Here is an 18,303-nt window from a genome sequence, read left to right as displayed (position 1 = left end):
TGAATATCGTAATATTCAGTATTTTTTACACTCGGAAATCGATTTCTTAAGAATTCACGTGCAGACATTTTTCCGTGGAGATCAAAAGTTATTTTGCAATATAAATTGAAAGATTTGTGTTCGTCTATAAAAGTAAAGATTTCTTTTCCGCCGTTTTATTTACTGTCAGGGAATTTAATATCCTCAAAGGACGGAGATACCATGTGTCCATGAATGAACAACACATATCATTTTAAGGGTAATCTTAAGAAATCGCGGTCCGCTCAGAATAATTTTTAGGGAGTACGACAGAAATCGCAAGCGTACTACATTTAGTATTAAAAGATTGGTGTTCAAAAAGTCCCAGCCAAAAAAAGTTTAAATAAAGTATTTATATTTCCTATCGTAAAAGTGTTTTAGCCCACTACTGGCGCTAAAATGTAATTTGACATTCTCCAAATCAAACATGGTAAAGATATACTGGGTGTCACAGGAACATCAATACAATTTCCAAGCGACTTTTCTGTGATACCCTCGTTTAACGTTAAATGCGCGTTTAGGGAAACAGGATTTTTTAGTGCGGATTCGTGGTGGAAAGCTATTCATCATCTGGTAACACTGCGCTGAAACGAAAACAAGAAAACAAAACACAACAAAGTCAATACGTTGGAAAAAAGGCAATTTCTTTTGGGGATTATTAAGCTGGGCCTGTTTGCCCGCGCCTTCAGCATGGCGTGGCGTTCCGTGGGAGCCAATAATGAGGACCTCATTCGTCAACTGAAGGGTGAGCCATTCTGTCCGCTTTGCCCAACGGAAAGAGTTAATAATAGAACCGAAATCCCAAGATCACGGCGTCATAGCAAGTGATGGGGTGGCCAAGGCGATGGCGGAAACCGACCGCAAGCACTACTCCCCGCGGAATCCCTACATGGACGCCCCGCAACCCATCGGAGGTGGTGTAACCATCAGTGCTCCTCATATGGTAATTAAAACCAAAGTTTTCATAGGGCCCCCTTTAAGGGGCTACATGGGGATTGCGAGCCAAAAACAAGAACATTTGCAAAGGGTATTATAAAATCACTCACAATTTTGCAACGCAGTGAAGAAGACTTTTTCGACCCTATAAAGTAGGGAAGGGTGCCACAGATATCAATTCAGCGCTAATTCGTGTACAATGCACATAAGATAAAAAGGCTGAATTAGTGCTCTGCGATTTCTGGGGCATCTCTCGTATTTCTAAAGGGTTCAGTTTTTTCACCTGTTAAGTACCTTTTCTTTCTTTAACGGCGTAGCATGCCTTCGCCTTGGAGTATCTACGCGACCACCTGAAGCCTGGTGCACATGTGCTGGACGTGGGCTCTGGATCGGGATACCTCACGGCCTGCTTTTATCGTTATATCAAGGCTAAGGGCACCGATCCGGAGACCCGTATCGTGGGCATAGAGCATCAGGCAGACCTGGTCAAGATTAGCAAGGCCAACTTGAACACTGACGACCGTGGCATGCTCGAATCCGGACACTTGTTGATAGTCGAGGGCGACGGGCGCAAGGGATACCCAGATAGTGCCCCCTATAACGCCATTCATGTGGGAGCAGCTGCTCCGGACACGCCCACCGAACTGATAAACCAACTGGCCAATGGCGGGCGTCTCATAGTGCCCGTGGGTCCCGACGGAGGCTCTCAGTATATGCAACAGGTGGGCGAACCATAGGTATACTAGCCACTCCAGTACTAATCAAAATTGCTACCACAGTACGACAAGGACGCAAATGGAAAGGTGGAGATGACACGTCTAATGGGCGTGATGTACGTGCCCCTAACGGATCTACGCTCCTGACTGCACCGAGTGGGAAGGTCCCTAGTTGTGGTGCTGCTGCTTGGCTTTGTTCTCTACCAAATTTGGGCATACGTTCGATAGTATTAATTATCCAAATGAAATTGAAATGCTTGTTTTCACGTTGAGTCCAATTAAAAAAGTTTCCTGAACAAGAGCTTCTTAACTCTAATTAGTTAGTGGCGTTTAAGTGTTCTTTTTGGGATAGCAAGGACACAGATTTAAAAATGATGTGAAAAATAGAATTCGTATGCTGAGTGAGCAAAATGATCTTATGACAAGTACGCTAGGCTATTGCAGCTTATATTTACCATTAGGTCAAGAAAATATTTTAATTAGTTCGATTACATTTTGCTGATTTATTATAGCCAAAGCTATTAAACTGGTTAATGAGCGCACATTGTCCTAAGGTTAATCAATGCCGTAAGCTGTTATTCCATCTTATATTTGCAGTGTTTACGAAATTAATGGGTCTACGCGTAAGAATTTTATCTTTCCAATCTCATTCGTACTAGGCCTTTTCTCAATTTCACTTGACATTAATGTCAAAGTCAAGTTCATGTCGGTTGTGGAAATCCTAAAAGGGCAGTATTTAAAAGGAGCTCGACGTGAGTGGATCACAGGTTCTCCCAGCGGTTACAAAACAACACAAAAAAAAACCGTACAACCGCGATAAGTAAATTAATCAGTAAATCTAAATTTAAAATTGTAAGACTGAACGGAGTCAAAATAAGTATGACGATAAGTGGTCGGGACTATCCTTTAGGACGAGGTAGACGCTCGCCTTTAAGAGAACTTTATTAAAATAGATTGGTAGAATATCATATATGTAGAATAGGTTGTTTAATTGTTAGACAAATGCGTTCGCATTTACACATATGATTACATTTAATATGATATAATTTTACAAACGTGGTAAGTTATTTTATTAAATTATTGCTTATAAAAATGTTATCAGGAGTTAAGAGGGTTTTGAACTGGGAGCCTATATCGGCCCTCTGGTAAGTTGGGGCATGCTGTGCCGACGTTAAACTGACATTCAAAAATCAAAAAGGGCTCTTTAAAAACATTTTATCTGCGCCTTTCAATTGAATTCGATATATTTGAAAATCCGATTTGATAATCGCGCCTAGCTCCGCATATCGACCGGTGCCATCTCTAGTGCCAGAATGTGGCAGTTTGAAAACAAAAAGACAACTGAAATGAAAGCCTCCGACAAAGACGAGGGCTTCTGCAAAAAGTTCTTGTCGCAGCGTTCCCTGGCTGCGATATCCATGCATAGCACGGGTCGTCAGGTGGGCGACGACGTTTCCAAGTTGTTGTCGCTCAGTCTCGAAGAAGACATTTCCAACCTGCTGGGCGAGGCGGGAAAATACATGCGGCGCATCCGGGAGCATAGGCTGGATTTGTCGCACATCCAGCATGCTGTCCGGATGGACGCCGACCTTGGCATGGACATTTTCTTCAGACTGGTCGTGAGCGGAGTTGGCCCAAGACATCTGCTCGAAGAGAATCCCCTTGTTGCGGGCGGCGCTCTTTCCACCGAACCTGGTCCCGTCCCTCTCGCTTCCGGTCAGGAATCTGAACCGGGGATTCCTCTTGACCCGGCCAACTCCCACGCAGGCTGGCTGAAGGCGGAGCAGGTGCTGCTGATGCCGAGCAAGCGTTATCCGCTGACCAAGGAGCAGCAGTACTTCTTCGGGCTGGTTACCGAAGCCTGCGTCGGCAGCTCGGAGTCCCGGCGCCAGCGGGCGCTTCAAACCCTCTCAACAGATCCCTCACTGGAGGGGCTACTGCCCACGCTCAGCGCGTTCATCGCGGAGATGACAATCTCCAACGTGGCCCAGGAGAACATCGCGATTCTCTTCTACCTCATGCGGATGGTCAGAGCTCTTTTGGCAAACACCAGGTTGAATTTGCTACAATATGTGAGTATTCGGCACTGAGGAATGGCAACAGGTGAAAATGCATATGTTGCATTTCAGCTCCACCTGATCCTGCCGGCCGTTCTAACCTGTCAGCTCACCAAATTATCGCCCGACTTGGAGAAACAATGGGCTTTGAGGGAGTACTGTGGCAACATAATAGCCCATATATTGCGCCACTTCGATGCCTCCGAAAACATCATCCTTCCTAGAGTTATTGGGCAAGTACAGAACAAGTAGCCACTTTCCAAGAGAGAAACTTTTCTTTCATTATCTTTATACTTCTGTGTATAATCATTCGCATCAGCCGTTTAAAATTACTTACGTATATGAAAGATAAAGTTCGGAAGCCTAACTGAGGCTAGGTACATATTCCACAGATTTTGATTGCATATGATGCATTTTATAGGCTAGATACGGTAGAAATTGTCAAGCTCTGTAGTCCTCTTAACACGTAAATCATAAATTAACATGTTCATGAAATGGGTGAGGAACAACCATGGGAAAGAGAAGGCAGTTTTCCGTCCAAAAAGAAATGAAGACAAGCTAATGATAATGATTTCAGTATGTGGTATAAAGTTTGTCGTTTAAATAGCCTATCAAATGTTTTAATATTTATTTTACCTAAGTTGCAAACGTAAACCGATATAGCTGCAATCTAAATTTCTGATTATATTGCAGGGTTTACCAAAGGGCTCTCACAAAGGAGCCTCTGGCGACGGTGTTTGGAGCAGTCATTGGCCTGGGAAAGTTGGGTAGTCACGTGGTGCGCGCCTGCATTGTGCCTCAATTACCTCATCTATCTAAGCGCATCGAGCCTCATCTGAGCTCGACTGCCACCGATGGGATCTCCACCCCCAGTCTGGACAGACAGGCTGCTAAGTACATTCGTCATCGTGTAGCAAAGGTGTGCCCCCCGGTGCTAAAGAGAATTCACGAAGCACCTGATCTCCCGGATCAGTATGCGCTTACCTACGGATTTTTGGGTCCGTCGTTGTGTGATTCCGTCGTCGTATCTCGCGTCACGGTGGAAGCGTTGGCTGCAGCCAAGATGGAGGCTGAAAAGGCGTCAAAAATGCACCAACGCCAATCGGCTGCCGATCAACACAGTAACTCAAGACGTGCAGGAGCTGTTTGTGCCGTCTCGAAAGCTCCAGTCATTGGCAAACAGAAGCCCAGGAACGGAGTTCGTTGCAGCAGCGATGTTCCCAAATCTAGTTGTCATAATCTCCTTGTGAATGGAAAGATCGTCAAGATCCTGCCGCGGATATCGCGCAATCCAATAGTTCCGAATCTAAAGCAGGCTGTCCTGGCCAAGCCCCCGGGTTACGTGGTTGCTCAATCGGACCGGGTTCCAATGCCGCAGTTCAAAAACGTTGTAGTCCCTCCCGTGTCCATGAGCTCTTATTTGCCAGCCAGCAAGGGAATACTTTTAAAGCCAAACAAGCTGTGCGTTTTGCAACCTACTAATAAGGGAAATGTTCTTACACCTTTTAATAATGGCCGAAAGCCTGTTACTTAAGTAACGATTTATCTGGAAAATTATTCATTATTCATTATTTTCGGTTAATAATAAAACCTACGGAAAATGCTAGAGCAAGCGGAGAGAGGAGAGACTAAGAAATTAGGTTACAAATTCTTTGTTTGTGGGAAACTTTTTTAAAAGGTAAGAAAGCGAAAAGCATTTTTTAAGGGTATACTCTTGAATGTTTTGGTTTTAAATTTAATTTTGTTTTTGATTTTAAATCACCTGACAGGTGATTTGGTTGTTGGTCACAACAACACTGCCTAAGTGTCCAAATACAAGGTGGTTTGAGGTCGTATGTGCTTATACGCCAACGTAGATAAGTGGTGATTTGAAAGCGTGTTCGAGACAGACCCATTTGACAATATGAAGTAGCTCTTCCTGGATAGGTGCCCAGCCTCACACGTTACCCTTTGTAGACAGGAATCTTTACAACTAGACAGGTTGGTTGCTTGGCCAACTACCAACAAATGTGATTGATTATATGTACAGAGACAGATAAAGAGCTAAACTAGAAACCAGCTCTCACATAGGGAGTGGTTTTTTTCTAAAAAAAATTGAAATAAATTTTAATAGTACCTATCGATCCTCGACTTACCACGAAGATTGATAATCTTTTGGGCAGTCATAAATTATATGCTGTGCATATTGAGGTACATTACATGTTTAACACAGATTTGAGTTCACAGCCTGTCATTAATCTATTTACTATTTATATGCTATTTGCTTTTTATGCTTCTTTAGGTTAGACCCTTTACTTACACATTTAAACCTATACTCTTCATTCCATCTGATTTCCAAATATGTTTTAATCTCTCTTAAGGATTCCTTAATGCACAGTTTAATGTTTATTTCAACTCCGTCCTTAACTGCTAACTAAGCTATACTATCAGTCTTTTCGTTAAAAGGAATACCCTTGTGGCCTGGAATATGATGTGAAGTGTTTCTACTTCGGACTTTTCAATTATGAGTTTCTTGTACTAAGTTTGAGTCAGTTTACCTATTTCTAACTAAGTTAATGGCTCACACCTATTTCTTTGGCATATTTTACTTACTTACTTCCCAGTAATTCTGCACCTACAGAAGACAGAGAAGCGAAGCATTTAATTTGAATTGGTGTGCCTTTCTACCGGGTAATTCAAGTATACCGAATCCAAATAAATCTTCATTAAGTGACGCATTGGTATAAAAGCGTTCCAGCTTTTGTCCAAATATGCACCTAAAATGTAGCTGTATATTGTACCAACTTCTTCACTTGAGTACTCTGGTTTTGGGTTGGGGCTAGACAACAGGGCTAAGTGCTTTGACTTTGAAAAGTTCAATCGCATTTCATGTGATTTTGTCTAACCCTCCAGCTGTCTTTCTGTTTTGGTTTAGAATTTCATCAAGATCTTCATGTCAACTAGACTTTCGCCCTGTTCGTACCCAAAGGTACTCAACATGACCACACCCAACAAATCAAGCAGTAGCCAAGTTGGGAACAGTACCAGGCGCTCAGTAGCACCCACTGCATATGAGAATTGCTGATCAGCATATTATATGTCTCACTAACTCACCGTCTTACCGACTCAACGGCACACTGACCGGCCAATGCAGTCAGCACATTTTGCAGTGTCAGCCAACTACGCAAAGCCAACTACGCAAACTGCTACCATAATCATAATTCCCTGACCAACTTTAGAATATAGCTTACTTCACTAATATTACACTAAACTTCCGTGTTCCAAGTAGTATATAAACATGTTCCAAATGAAGAATAAAACAGTTATCAACACACCTCTTAACTCCGCGGTTCTACTTCCTACATCTGGGAATAGGGCTCGTAATACACTATCTCAACTAGCAGCTAACCACGTTAGCTCACCCTCAGCGCAGCTCCAGCATCGCCTGTGGTCCGGCATCGCAGTAACCATCGTTACCATTGCCGCGACGCGATCGTCCTGCCATCAAAGCGTCCCCGTGCCAGCGACAAGTGCTCATTACCCCCTTGTCCCGCGGTGTGACCCGGAAGTGTCTACTTCGGTTAGGCACAAACACGCCCACTGTATGTGGAATTTGATCCCTTAAAAACTGTAAATATACAGAAACACAAAATTAAGCTTGTTGAAATTTCCAGAAACTTTAAATTTTCTATGATAGTAGGTCTTTTTGAGTCTCATATAAACTTTTGTGCCATCACCTACAAGTTCCGCGATATAGCTAAGAATACAAAAAACCGATGCCTATATAAATGGACATATCTTAAATATTTTTGCTGAGACACACTCTTAATAAAAGACCATATTAATAAAAACATTAAAGGAAGCTAACGTCGGCACGCCGAAGTTTTCATACCCGTGCAGATGTTCCCGTGGGAGCATTGTATTTACAGATTTTTCCGATTTTTAAACTAATTACAGAAATATTAAGACAATGTTTCATTTCAATTTACTACCGTAAATGTTTACCGAAAACGAAAAATAACGGTCTATGCATTGTTTTGACATTAATTCTCCGATCGTGCCTATGGCAGCTACATAATAAAGTCGTCCGATTTGTTTTAGATTTTATTCAAAATTCTGAAATATTAAAAGAATGGTATTTCCAAGAGTATCAGTTAATATGTTGAAAAACACCAAAAATATAAAATCTTAACATTTTCTTAAAAATGTTTGTTTTGATCATTCCTATGGGAGCTAAATGATATAGTTGTCCGATCCGGCTTGTTTCGACTTATACACTACCTGCGATAGAAAAATGACTTTTGGAAAGATTTCATCCCGATAGCTATAAAACTGGGAGACAAGTTTGCGTAGAAATGGACAGACGGACATGGCTAGATCAACTCGTCTATTGATGCTGATCAAGAATATACTTTATGGGGTCGGAAACGACTCCTTCACTGCCTAGCAAACTTCTAACTGAAATCGTTACACCCTCTGCAAGGGTATAATAACCCCCATCTTGAACCATGACCCATGTCTTCGGAATTTGACGTCAAAGTTGAAATTCCCAAGTTTTTCACAATTTCTTTGATCCAAAAAGTCCCTAAAAAATAAATCTTAAGTGGAAGTAATTTATATTTTTCTTGGAATCTATTGTCCATTGTATGTTTTAATTTCGGCTTAAAACGATTTCATGAGGATATTTTGTTGGATTTGTTATAGTAATAAAACCGTTTTTTATTGTTTTATTAGCTACTCCTATAAAGATGTCGTAAAATTAAAATTTGCCATAGCATCTATAGAATATTAGGACTCCACCGATTGGGATTCATCAAGAAACTACATATATAAAATGTATATAAACTTAATAACGAAATGAAAATATAAGCAAATTAAAATAAATAAAAACATTTTTATTTAAGAATGGAATCTTAGAGCGAGAACGATTAATGCTTGAATCCGAAAACGATTCATCGATGTTAAAATCGAGTACGATTCATCTCGAATTCGAGATCGATTCGTTGTTGAAACCGAGAACGGTTCATCTCCATACCGAGAGCATACATTCTCAAAAGCCACTCGCAAACCGACAACCGATCTTGGCTCACTTTTGAGATCAAATATACTGAACTAGAGAACGTTGAGAACGGTTTTTTCTCTGAGTGTACGAATATAAAATATGCCTAAAAACCTTGAGAACCGTTGCGCACCGTCTAAAACCAATTTTTCATTTACCTTTTTTTTATGGTATGCATCCAGGATATCAAAAAGAAATATATATCGTGGCGAGAGTATGGTGACAGAGAGACTACTTCTTTAAAACCATCAATCTTTAGGTGACTGATTTTCTTAACCAGAAACATGCCACATTTAGCTCTTGTGTTCTCAAATAAATTGATTTCGAATTGTTACCGTTAGCACCGCAAGTGCAGCCCTGGTCACTCGAACCACCGATTTCTCGGCGAGCCATCGATAGTCACGAGCACGTGAGTTGACCATCGCCAGCATTTTGGAATACCCGACGGTATGACTGATAGATAGTTCCGCGGTCACACTGGTGCATTGAAAAGAGCGTATGTGTATTGTTTGTCTGCTCGAAAAACGACGAAAAACGGAAAAACGCAGCTTTCTGATCTTGCGAGTCGCCACTACGATGCCTGCAAAGTCCGAAGCTCCAGCAATTTGATATTGGCAGCGAGGTAAAAGGCAGTTGTAACTCAAAACCGACAACGACAACACAGAACGCCTTGTGTGTGCCGTATAGGTGTGCGTGTGCGTCTCGTCGCGCGTACGAGTGTGTGTGTGCGGCAATTAAACAATAAGAATCGTTGGGGCAGGGGCGTGGAGTGGGTTAACTGGCGGGGGGCACTTCAGTACAGTGTCTACTCATGGGCGTGGAACGGCACATTTGGGGACCCCATTAACGCAAGCGAAGCGCGAAATTGGGTGTAAGTTGTGGTAGGTGGTGGCTGAAGTCTGCAGTCTGCAGGTGCCCCTGCGGCAGGTGAAACGCTGGTTTCCAGACAGTACGACAAACTCGTTTCGACCCTCCTGAAGCTAAATTGTTTGTAAATCGGATAGTTAGTTAACTTACGTGAGTATGCTGAGTGCGAGGAGCTGAAGAATTCAAACCAGTGCATATTTGTTTACATCTGGACTCTCTTACTCTCTCTGAACCCCATGGAATTCGAACTATTCTCACCATTACATATGCGCCAGTGAATTTTCAATTAGATCATTAATTTTAATATTGCGCGCGCTTGTGCGATTTCAATTAGCTTGGTCAGCCATCAAAATAACACGAATGAGGAACTGGCATCTTGGCTGCCGATTCTTTCGATACTCTTCCAAAGCATCCCAGTTCGTGGGGGAAGAATCTGGGCAAGAGACTTCTAGTTAATAGGCCTGCACGAAGAGCCTAGTCTTAAAGTGCTAAACAATTAGGGTCCCATTTGTTTTTTATTTTTTTAGTATAACAAATTCATTTATTTAACGTTGATCAGCCAACCTAATGGCTATAAAACGTTGTGTACGAACAGAAATAGTTAACATGGAAACATAACAGAAAAGGTGATTAACAATATTTACAATAATTGAACAAAAACAATTTTACTGGTTTACGACTCGAGAGACCTGACGTCCTCTTGTCCAGAGATCACCGGGGTGCCTTCGCTTCAGTCTTCTTCTAGTCCTTGGGTGGGCCAAGGAAGCTGCTAGGTGGTTTATGTGTGCAGTGAGGCGATCATTGTACCGACTAGAGTGCCTGTTTATCTGTTCCCTGACTGAGAGTCCCATTTGTAAGTGTACCCTTTCAGTTATAAAGTCGTGATACAGCTTTGTTTCTAAATAACCACTCAACAATTTTGAGGCGCAAAAGGCCCCACCCAACCAATATTTAAGAACTATATTAAATTTTGATTTAAACTAGCTTGAAGTTTTGTTGAATATAAATATTTATAAAGCTTTATTTATATTCCACATAAAATCATTTCTTTAGTGCTTTTATCTCCCAGGGACGGGCATATAGATAGACATCGCTACAAAGACTATAATTGGTGTCTATAAGTCTTACTGTTTTATTCCTTTTAAAACTTCTGCTGAATGGGCGCTCTGTGATTTCTGATGCACTCCCGATTACCTAGTTTTCCACCTATGCAATTAATATTCTCTCTTTCCAGCATTTTTTCGTTCCAATCAGGAATGGACGCGTTACTAGAGTGAACGGCTGCGCCCAGTTACGATGCCCATGTCCCTGCAGGCCGCCTCGGTTCCGGCACCGGCTGCTGTGCCGGCCACCTTGTCGGTCAGTGCATCCGGCACCCAGATGCTGCGCCCCCAGACGCTGGCCGGTCCCGAGCGGGAGCCCATCGAATTCAACATCAACCTGGTAGGGGCTCCGCCCGAGGTGGAACAGCTGGTGGAGCAGATCAAAAGCGTAGCCGAGCAGTTCCTCTACCATTGGAAGAGCTTTCCTATTGGTGAGTAGCCACCTGCATAGGTTTCCTTGATGTACTCATGTTAACCGAGTCCCATTTCAGTTCTGCCCCAGGCGTTGGCCAGCAGTGGTCTAAATCTGACGGCCAGGAACGCTACCAACAGCGTCAGCAGCCGCAAAACTCGTCCCATTAATCTGCGCGACCTCTTTATAGCGCCTCCCTTTGACGAACTGGACGCCGTTGCATCGGACGGGAGTGGAGAGCCCCGCCGGCTGACGAGCGCCCAGCTGAAGACACTGCGGGAAACTGGGTGAGTTTGCGGTCACGAGACAGAGCTGCTCATTGCGCTGATGGATAGATTGATGGATGAGTGGATGGTGGCTGACGGATGATGGATGGAGTGGCTTGCAATTGCCAGCTTAACAAGCAAAAAGAGCTATTGTGCAGCAGTTAACAGCTAGCTGATTAACAGTGCTTTCGCCACATCCCCCACACCTGATAGTGGTTTCTTTCGTTTCTTGAGTTCCTTAACCATTGCCTATCATGCGACACTTTGCACCCAGCAAACGCAAAATCAAATTAAGGCATGCTCCAAATCTTTATAAAAATGAATACGATATCAGCTATCGTAGTCTGTTTATTTGTTTCTTAACTCAACTAAACGCATGCCCCAATACTATTGTGTTTTTATTTCTGTGTATCACTTGCCAATGAAACATGAAACGGTAAACAACAATTTGTATGTGACATATTTCTGTAAAGCTTGCAAAAGGATAAATATGGAAAGCCGAAGAAATTAACTTTGGAACAATTGGAAACTATACGTAAAAATGGGTAAATAAACACTATTAAAAAGGCGATCAACAAAGGCCTTGGCAAAGTTCTGCCGCTGCATTTAAATCTGTTTAGTCGGTGTTCTTCCGTTTGTACATACATTATCATTATTTACTCAATGTTATTTGTTTAGAAGTTAAGTCATTATCCAAAGCCGCTACTATAAATTTGCATGCTGGTTAAACTGAAACGAGAGTTTTAAAGCAAATCTGCATGTTAAAGACCTGTGGAATGTAAAGAAAATGTTAAAGACAACAAAGATACTCCGAGAAACAACTTGTGTAAATTTAGCTTGTAATATTTTAAAAGTATTTTCCTTATTTTCTGAGAGTGCTGATGTAAGCAACATTTTACGAAGAAAATCCTGTGTGTTTATCAAGGAAGTGAGTTCTTCACAGACCCCAAGATACTTACCCCAAGTCACACTCACATATTTACACAAACATTTAAACATAAATTATTCACTTAGAATCGGGCAAACCATAATTCTGAATCTGGAACACGCTTGTGCATGCCAACAATTTGTCATTTATCTAGTTCATTTATGTACGTGTTTTATGTTGCCTTGATCTTTCAAGGACCTCAACCTAATCCGCATCTCTGCTCCTCCACAGCGAGTTCGACGTGCCCAGTATTCACTTTCCTGGTCAGGTGCACAAGTGGCGTCTGTCCCAACTACTTCAGAAAGGAAAGTTGCGGGCCCAGGACTCCTTTTTGAGCGACCTGGCCCTGGCTGCCCGATTTGTGGTGGTTACGGCCCGAGCAAGGATATTTTCGCACTTTTTCTCCGTGGTGCAGGCGATGCACGGCCTGCTGGGATCCTTCACCAAGCTGGCGGACATGTTTATCGGGGTACCGGCTCTGTTGGCCCACAACCTGGACTACAAGATCAAGGAGGAGCGCTGCCGATTTCTCATAGCCGAGTTGGTTTGTCGGGTAAGCATTTGTTTGGTCTGGTGTATACCGAATTAAGAAATAATTAAAATATGTTAAAAAAACTGGTAAATAAGTAAGGATCACTACGAATTTGTATCTAAAATCCATAACCATTTGGTGTAATGATTAGTGTAATCTAAAATTGTTTTTTACAGCCCGAGTTCGAAGACTGCCTTGATGGCCTATGCTCCTATGTCCGGAAGATGTTGCGTCGTGCCACAATGGAGAAATTCGATTTTAACAGCTGCGAGGTCAGCCAGCCCGTGCCGTACTTATTCCTCACGCCAAAAGGGCAGGAGATCGACCTGCGCCTGTTCTGCCGCGACATCATGCGCAAAGCGCTGCCAATTCTGATTGGCATTCTGGAGAGGGAGACGCGAGGCTGGTTTCTGCACTTCCGCGAGCGTCTGATTGCCGAGCTGCGGGCCAAGAAGTTGAATGACAAGGAGATCGAGGAGGAGGTGAACGAGGCTGTTATGAAGGAGTATCTGCAGCGCGTTTATAGCTCTATCGTCTCCAATGCCAAATTGGCGGAGCTTGGCGCTGGAGTGCCTGAACTTCTTGTGCAGCAGGCCCAGTCGGTGGTAATCATGTATAAGGCTGTGGACAAGGTGGAGCAAAATATCAAGCGCACGCGTGAGGACCACAAGAAGTGTCTGGCCAACGACCATTCAGTGCTGTCGCGGGTTGCCCCCTGGTTGCGCTCCAAGCTACGCCACGCCGAGGAGAACCGTCTTCATAAGAGCGCCTGGTCGGCCCACGAGGAGGCGCTGAAAATGTGCACGCAGCACAACCTACATCAGACGGCCTACTTCCTGTCCCGGGACCTGGCCTTCATGAAGGAGCGGGAGCCAGTGCTGCTTAAGGAGCTGAAGAACGCCAAGACTCCCACCCGAAGCTTTCAGTGGGCGTGCCGCATCTGGTCGCCCCAGTCGTGGATCATCCGTCGCAACTTTCAGGGCCAGTCGGACGTAATTCCTACTGTAATCAGCCAGCATGCCACCAGTATTGTCACCCCCCGCTCGGATCCTAGCCAGCCGGTGTTTCTGGTGGAAAAGGAGATTATCCGCACAACAAGCACCCGCTGGCCTTTTTGGCGTCTATTAAACATGATCCAGCGGATTTGGTGCTGGTCCTGGAACATGATGTTCCTGCTGGGTATACTTGTACCCTGGTGCAGTCCTCTGGGATTGCGCGCTCTCTGCTGCGTGAAGCCTTTTATGCCCGATCTGGAGCTATCGCAGATCAACGGCACACTGTTCCCGAGGAAGACAAGTATCACGCAGACGCTGGCCTCACGTCTTATCGAACTGTGGCGTCATATATCAAAATCACGGACGCACTTTGAGACGGAACCGGACACGGGTAAGTTTCAAGTTGAATCTTTTTTGATTCTGCTTAGTTTTAATATAGTTACATATTTAGTTTTTAATTACTATTCTATCTTACTCTTTTAAGGCTTTATTGGCAAGGGACTGACACGAAATCTAAATCGAACTTGGAACTATTTTGTGAAAGGATTCCTGGGCACGATTGTCATATTATTCGCATTTCCACTTATCTGCCTGGCCGCCAGTTTTCTAAGCATTGGTCTGGCTGTGACTGCACCCCTATGGATTCCCGTATTTGTACTACTACTCCACATCTACATGATCCTCATATATGACTTGGATGCGCCTGATAATACGAAAAATCGTTACTGCATTCTGCTGGAAGCCATAGTGTGGAATCTTATGATTCAGGGTGTGCTGCAGCCGGTGGCGGCAATTCTAATGGCCACGGTTATCTGTCCCCTGGCAGCGGGAGTTGTTTTTATAGGTTCGTTAGTGCTTGAAATGTACGAATTTATATATTAACGTTTCCATCATTTAGTTGGAGTCGTTCGATATTCCCTTCGCCTGGTCTGGGACTCGCTCACCTACCATTTGTTCATAAAGAAGTGTGGACGTGTGCCGGCCTCGGATAGCATCGCTGTAAAACGAATCGCCGGACCCGGATTGGCACTGGACTATTACTTCATCATCCGACCAGAGCAGGCTTTGGCTGCTCTAGAGGCTAAGATGGAACTGGACGAGCTGCAGGCCTACCAGCATGCCACAGAGCGAGTGGTCCTACAGCCGCAGCAGGACTTCCTCCAGTTTGTCGAGGCTTGCTTCGGACCTTTTTCCGCCCAAATCAGTAAAACCGGTCCGTACTTATCGCTGGACCGTGAGGCGCAGGACCTGATGAGTACGCTGCACGAGAAGCTGGAGAAGCGACGAAGAGAACTGCAGACGGCGCTGACCACTCAGGTCAAATCGCGCATCAAGTTGAATACCAAAGAATTAAAGGTTTGTGTAGCCTTAAAACTTTTGTTTTGCATCGCATTAATTGTTTTTGAATTAGATCGCTATACAACTGGCCGCCCATATTTTAGAGAAGTATTATCCGTCACATGTCATCGGCAGACTGTCGATTAGCGAAGAAGAATTCTGGGATAATAAGGTAAAAAGATATCACCAAAACATTTGAACAACAATAATAAATTGGTTTATTTTTGTATAGGGTCTCACGGTTAACGACTGGCCTGGACTGGCTGGTCTTATATACACCGACATATTTAGTTTAGATTTTCTAACGCCATTGACTGAACATGATACACATTTTAAACTAGAACCACATGCCTCGCTCGATCTGATGCGTTATACCGAGATGGTGAAGAATGCAAACGATGTGATTGGCTCCAAAGGCCTGGATCTGCTCGGCAACGTGTACGCGCCGCGGGGAAACGTCCAGGTGCATCTGCCCTTCCTAGAGGTCACCGCATTTAACCCACGCTCTCGCATAACGCTCACCTTCCGCAAGCCCGAGAAGAGGTAAAAACGTATGAAAAATAATTGGATCGAGAGATGCTTATAAAGTTTTTAACAGGGATATGTCAGTGGGACTGACCACACCGAGGGTTCGTGCGCACCGTGCCCAGCATGTGCCGAAGACACCACAAGACGCCCAGAAGGTCTGGCGACCGTGGAAGCAGAAATGCGGGGAGAAGAGCGTGACGGAAAAACTGCTTATTCCGCTGCCCGTGCCCCATCCCGTTCACATTGCTATTGCTATTTACAATCGTGACACCGAGCAGCCGATCCCCTTAGACTCGGAGCTGGTTTGGGAAATCCTCAAATCGATCGAAGACTGTCAAGGCGGGGATGCCATGGTAAGTTCCTATGATGCCATGCTAAAAGATCTCAATTGATACAACTATTCTTCGTCTTGATTGAGGCTGTTCAGGCCGTAGCGCGGTACCGAGGAGCGGTTATTGAATCAAGCAATGACTCGCTGGCCAGCAGCAGCAGCATTGGCAGCACCCGTGACTCCGGCTCAGGATCTGTGTCGGGCTCTGCCTTGGGCAACGGCACAGAAACATTACCCTGCGGAAACCGTGAGGTGAGTTGAGTACCAAACTACGATTGCATTACGTTTTTCTTTCTTGATGCTTAAAAATCCATCTATCGGGGCTTATCTTTGGGTACTTAATCTGTAGAATCTTTAAATGTAAAAAGAAATAAGAGTGTATACTAAATGCTTCCTACTATTGACCGATAATTGATTAGGGTATTCAAATTTTCAGAATTAAGCCTGATTGTAAGCAGTTGTCTAAATCTCCCATTTATTATGCAGGTATGCACGCAGGTCAAGGTGGACGCCGAACCGGCTGCCAGCTCCTCTGGTTTCCATTGGACTCTCAGCAACTGGGGCGCTGCGCAAACTGCCCGACGTCGAACTAATTCGAATGTGCGCGTGGACTTGGCCAGTCCCGAAGATATATCGCTAGACACGGATAGTTCTCGAGCCGTTTTTAATAACGCCTACGGCACAACTGTCTAACAGGCTTTCAGTGGTTTGGGCACATAAGTATATATTAACCTATCAACACATGTAGAATTATTCGTGGCTGCTCGCTTTTAAGAAAAGAATGCGTAACCCGTTTTATCGAATGAAATCTCGAATATGGTCGTAGATACGCGATGTTTTGGGAGGGAACCGATTGTTCAAAAATAGTTTGATTCAATGCAAAAACATGAAGTCAAATTCAAAACTGTCTGTGAGTGGTACATTTGCGAATGAAATACCACACTAATTGGCAACCAGGGAACAATCGTAAATTTTTGAATCATTCTTCCCTTCTCAAGGCAGCCGCGCTAGTTAAAGTGTAATAAGAACAAATTTATCCATCTAACTATATTTACATACGCGTATATGATATACATATATGATTCGATAGCTACACCGCATAAGCAAGTCGAAGAGCAACAAACTTCAATCTAGTCGCAAGCAAATTTTATGCAGCAATCCAATTCGATTTCTTATGCAATTTATAGGAATATACTAAACGCAGCTTCATGACAATTTTACATCAGTGTTTAGTTTATTCTGATTTTTGGCCTAAAAGCCGATTCAAAAAATACTTATTGATTAGGTATACAATATAAGCCATGAGATTTTTCTTTGTACCTAACCAACAATCAATATTTAAGTTAAACACATTTAAGGAAAAACATTATATTATAAATATGCCACGAATTGTACCATGAGCAGTTAAACAAATATTGTTGATTAATAACTAATTTATTTATATACACTAAAACTTTCAAAATACTAATGTTTTATCTACTCCAGTACTTTTTCTTCCAAAATACGAAATGCAAAATATTAATTAAAGTGAGAAAAACTTATTGAATCGCAGCGGTGTTATAAGAATCACGAATCGAAATCATGGATAACAGCACTAAACAATGGCAGCGTACAGAACTTTTACAAAAATAAAATAGGACAAAGTATAAAACATTTTTACATTTATATATGTATACATATTTAGATCACATAATCGTACATAAACTGTTGATGCCTTTGTATCTAACTCTTTCCAAACCAGCTACTAAGCTCAATTCCAATTCGACTCCATCCCCAGAGCAATATGCCCTCCAAGTATTTCTCATACAGAATTATTTAAAAAATATGTTGAACTGCCACAAACCGAAGTATTATGTTCTTTAATCCGCGCACTGCTCACTAACAATTCAACTTCTTATATCGCTTCAGCAGCTTCCAGTGTTATGTTTAAGCCGTTCCACTGATTTTGTAAACTTATTATTATTTTAATCTCGAAATGCAAACACCATCAATGGAATGAATCTTTACATACAAATATACAAACATTTACATAAATATGTAGTTATACAAATTAAACAAAGGAAAAACCGAGAACGGGAAATCTCATGAAAATGCATTGAACAATTTTATGTAAAATGTTTTCTTAATATTAAAGAAAAATGTAACAATAAATTATGAATGAATGTGCGCGAGCTACTTTTTAAGTAGAGTTAATTGCAGAAATTAAAAAATAAAATGTCAAACTTACTATACTTTTAA

General features: G+C 42.8%; 3 protein-coding genes and 1 long non-coding RNA gene across 6 annotated transcripts; all 4 read left to right on the top strand.

Annotated features, from left to right (window-relative positions):
• Window positions 1-583: 583 nt before the first annotated feature.
• Pcmt (Protein-L-isoaspartate (D-aspartate) O-methyltransferase) lies at window positions 584-1,986 on the top strand. Its single transcript, XM_017082870.4, has 4 exons — window positions 584-763; window positions 825-961; window positions 1,272-1,676; window positions 1,734-1,986. The coding sequence occupies exons 1-4, from the start codon at window positions 709-711 to the stop codon at window positions 1,815-1,817; spliced, it is 681 nt and encodes a 226-aa protein (XP_016938359.2). The 5' UTR covers window positions 584-708; the 3' UTR covers window positions 1,818-1,986.
• Window positions 1,987-2,793: 807 nt separating this feature from the next.
• Window positions 2,794-5,364, top strand: mia (meiosis I arrest). Its single transcript, XM_017082877.4, has 3 exons — window positions 2,794-3,742; window positions 3,800-3,960; window positions 4,421-5,364. The coding sequence occupies exons 1-3, from the start codon at window positions 2,984-2,986 to the stop codon at window positions 5,259-5,261; spliced, it is 1,761 nt and encodes a 586-aa protein (XP_016938366.4). The 5' UTR covers window positions 2,794-2,983; the 3' UTR covers window positions 5,262-5,364.
• A 1,664-nt stretch (window positions 5,365-7,028) lies between these two features.
• LOC139353122 (uncharacterized) lies at window positions 7,029-8,596 on the top strand. The gene is made up of 2 exons (XR_011604279.1): window positions 7,029-7,308; window positions 8,441-8,596. It is a non-coding gene; the product is annotated as an uncharacterized lncRNA (long non-coding RNA).
• A 624-nt stretch (window positions 8,597-9,220) lies between these two features.
• Window positions 9,221-17,527, top strand: LOC108016274 (uncharacterized). Of its 3 annotated transcripts, none has more exons than XM_036818997.3 (13): window positions 9,221-9,387; window positions 10,867-11,166; window positions 11,227-11,434; window positions 11,887-11,958; window positions 12,573-12,894; window positions 13,050-14,259; window positions 14,353-14,712; window positions 14,767-15,224; window positions 15,280-15,378; window positions 15,439-15,749; window positions 15,805-16,087; window positions 16,162-16,317; window positions 16,552-17,527. In XM_036818997.3, the coding sequence occupies exons 2-13, from the start codon at window positions 10,929-10,931 to the stop codon at window positions 16,756-16,758; spliced, it is 3,924 nt and encodes a 1,307-aa protein (XP_036674892.2). In that variant the 5' UTR covers window positions 9,221-9,387; window positions 10,867-10,928; the 3' UTR covers window positions 16,759-17,527. The 3 variants fall into 3 exon arrangements, with proteins under 3 accessions (XP_036674892.2, XP_036674891.2, XP_036674893.2); XM_036818996.3 differs by having other exon boundaries at window positions 9,222-9,387; window positions 16,153-16,317; XM_036818998.3 differs by lacking the exon at window positions 11,887-11,958 and having other exon boundaries at window positions 9,222-9,387; window positions 16,153-16,317.
• Window positions 17,528-18,303: the final 776 nt, after the last annotated feature.

This window comes from Drosophila suzukii, chromosome 3 (assembly GCF_043229965.1).
Source record: "Drosophila suzukii chromosome 3, CBGP_Dsuzu_IsoJpt1.0, whole genome shotgun sequence".
NCBI classification, from domain to species: domain Eukaryota; kingdom Metazoa; phylum Arthropoda; class Insecta; order Diptera; family Drosophilidae; genus Drosophila; species Drosophila suzukii.
The sequence above is the reverse complement of the archived record's forward strand: the minus strand, read 5'-3'. Positions and strand labels throughout refer to the sequence as shown.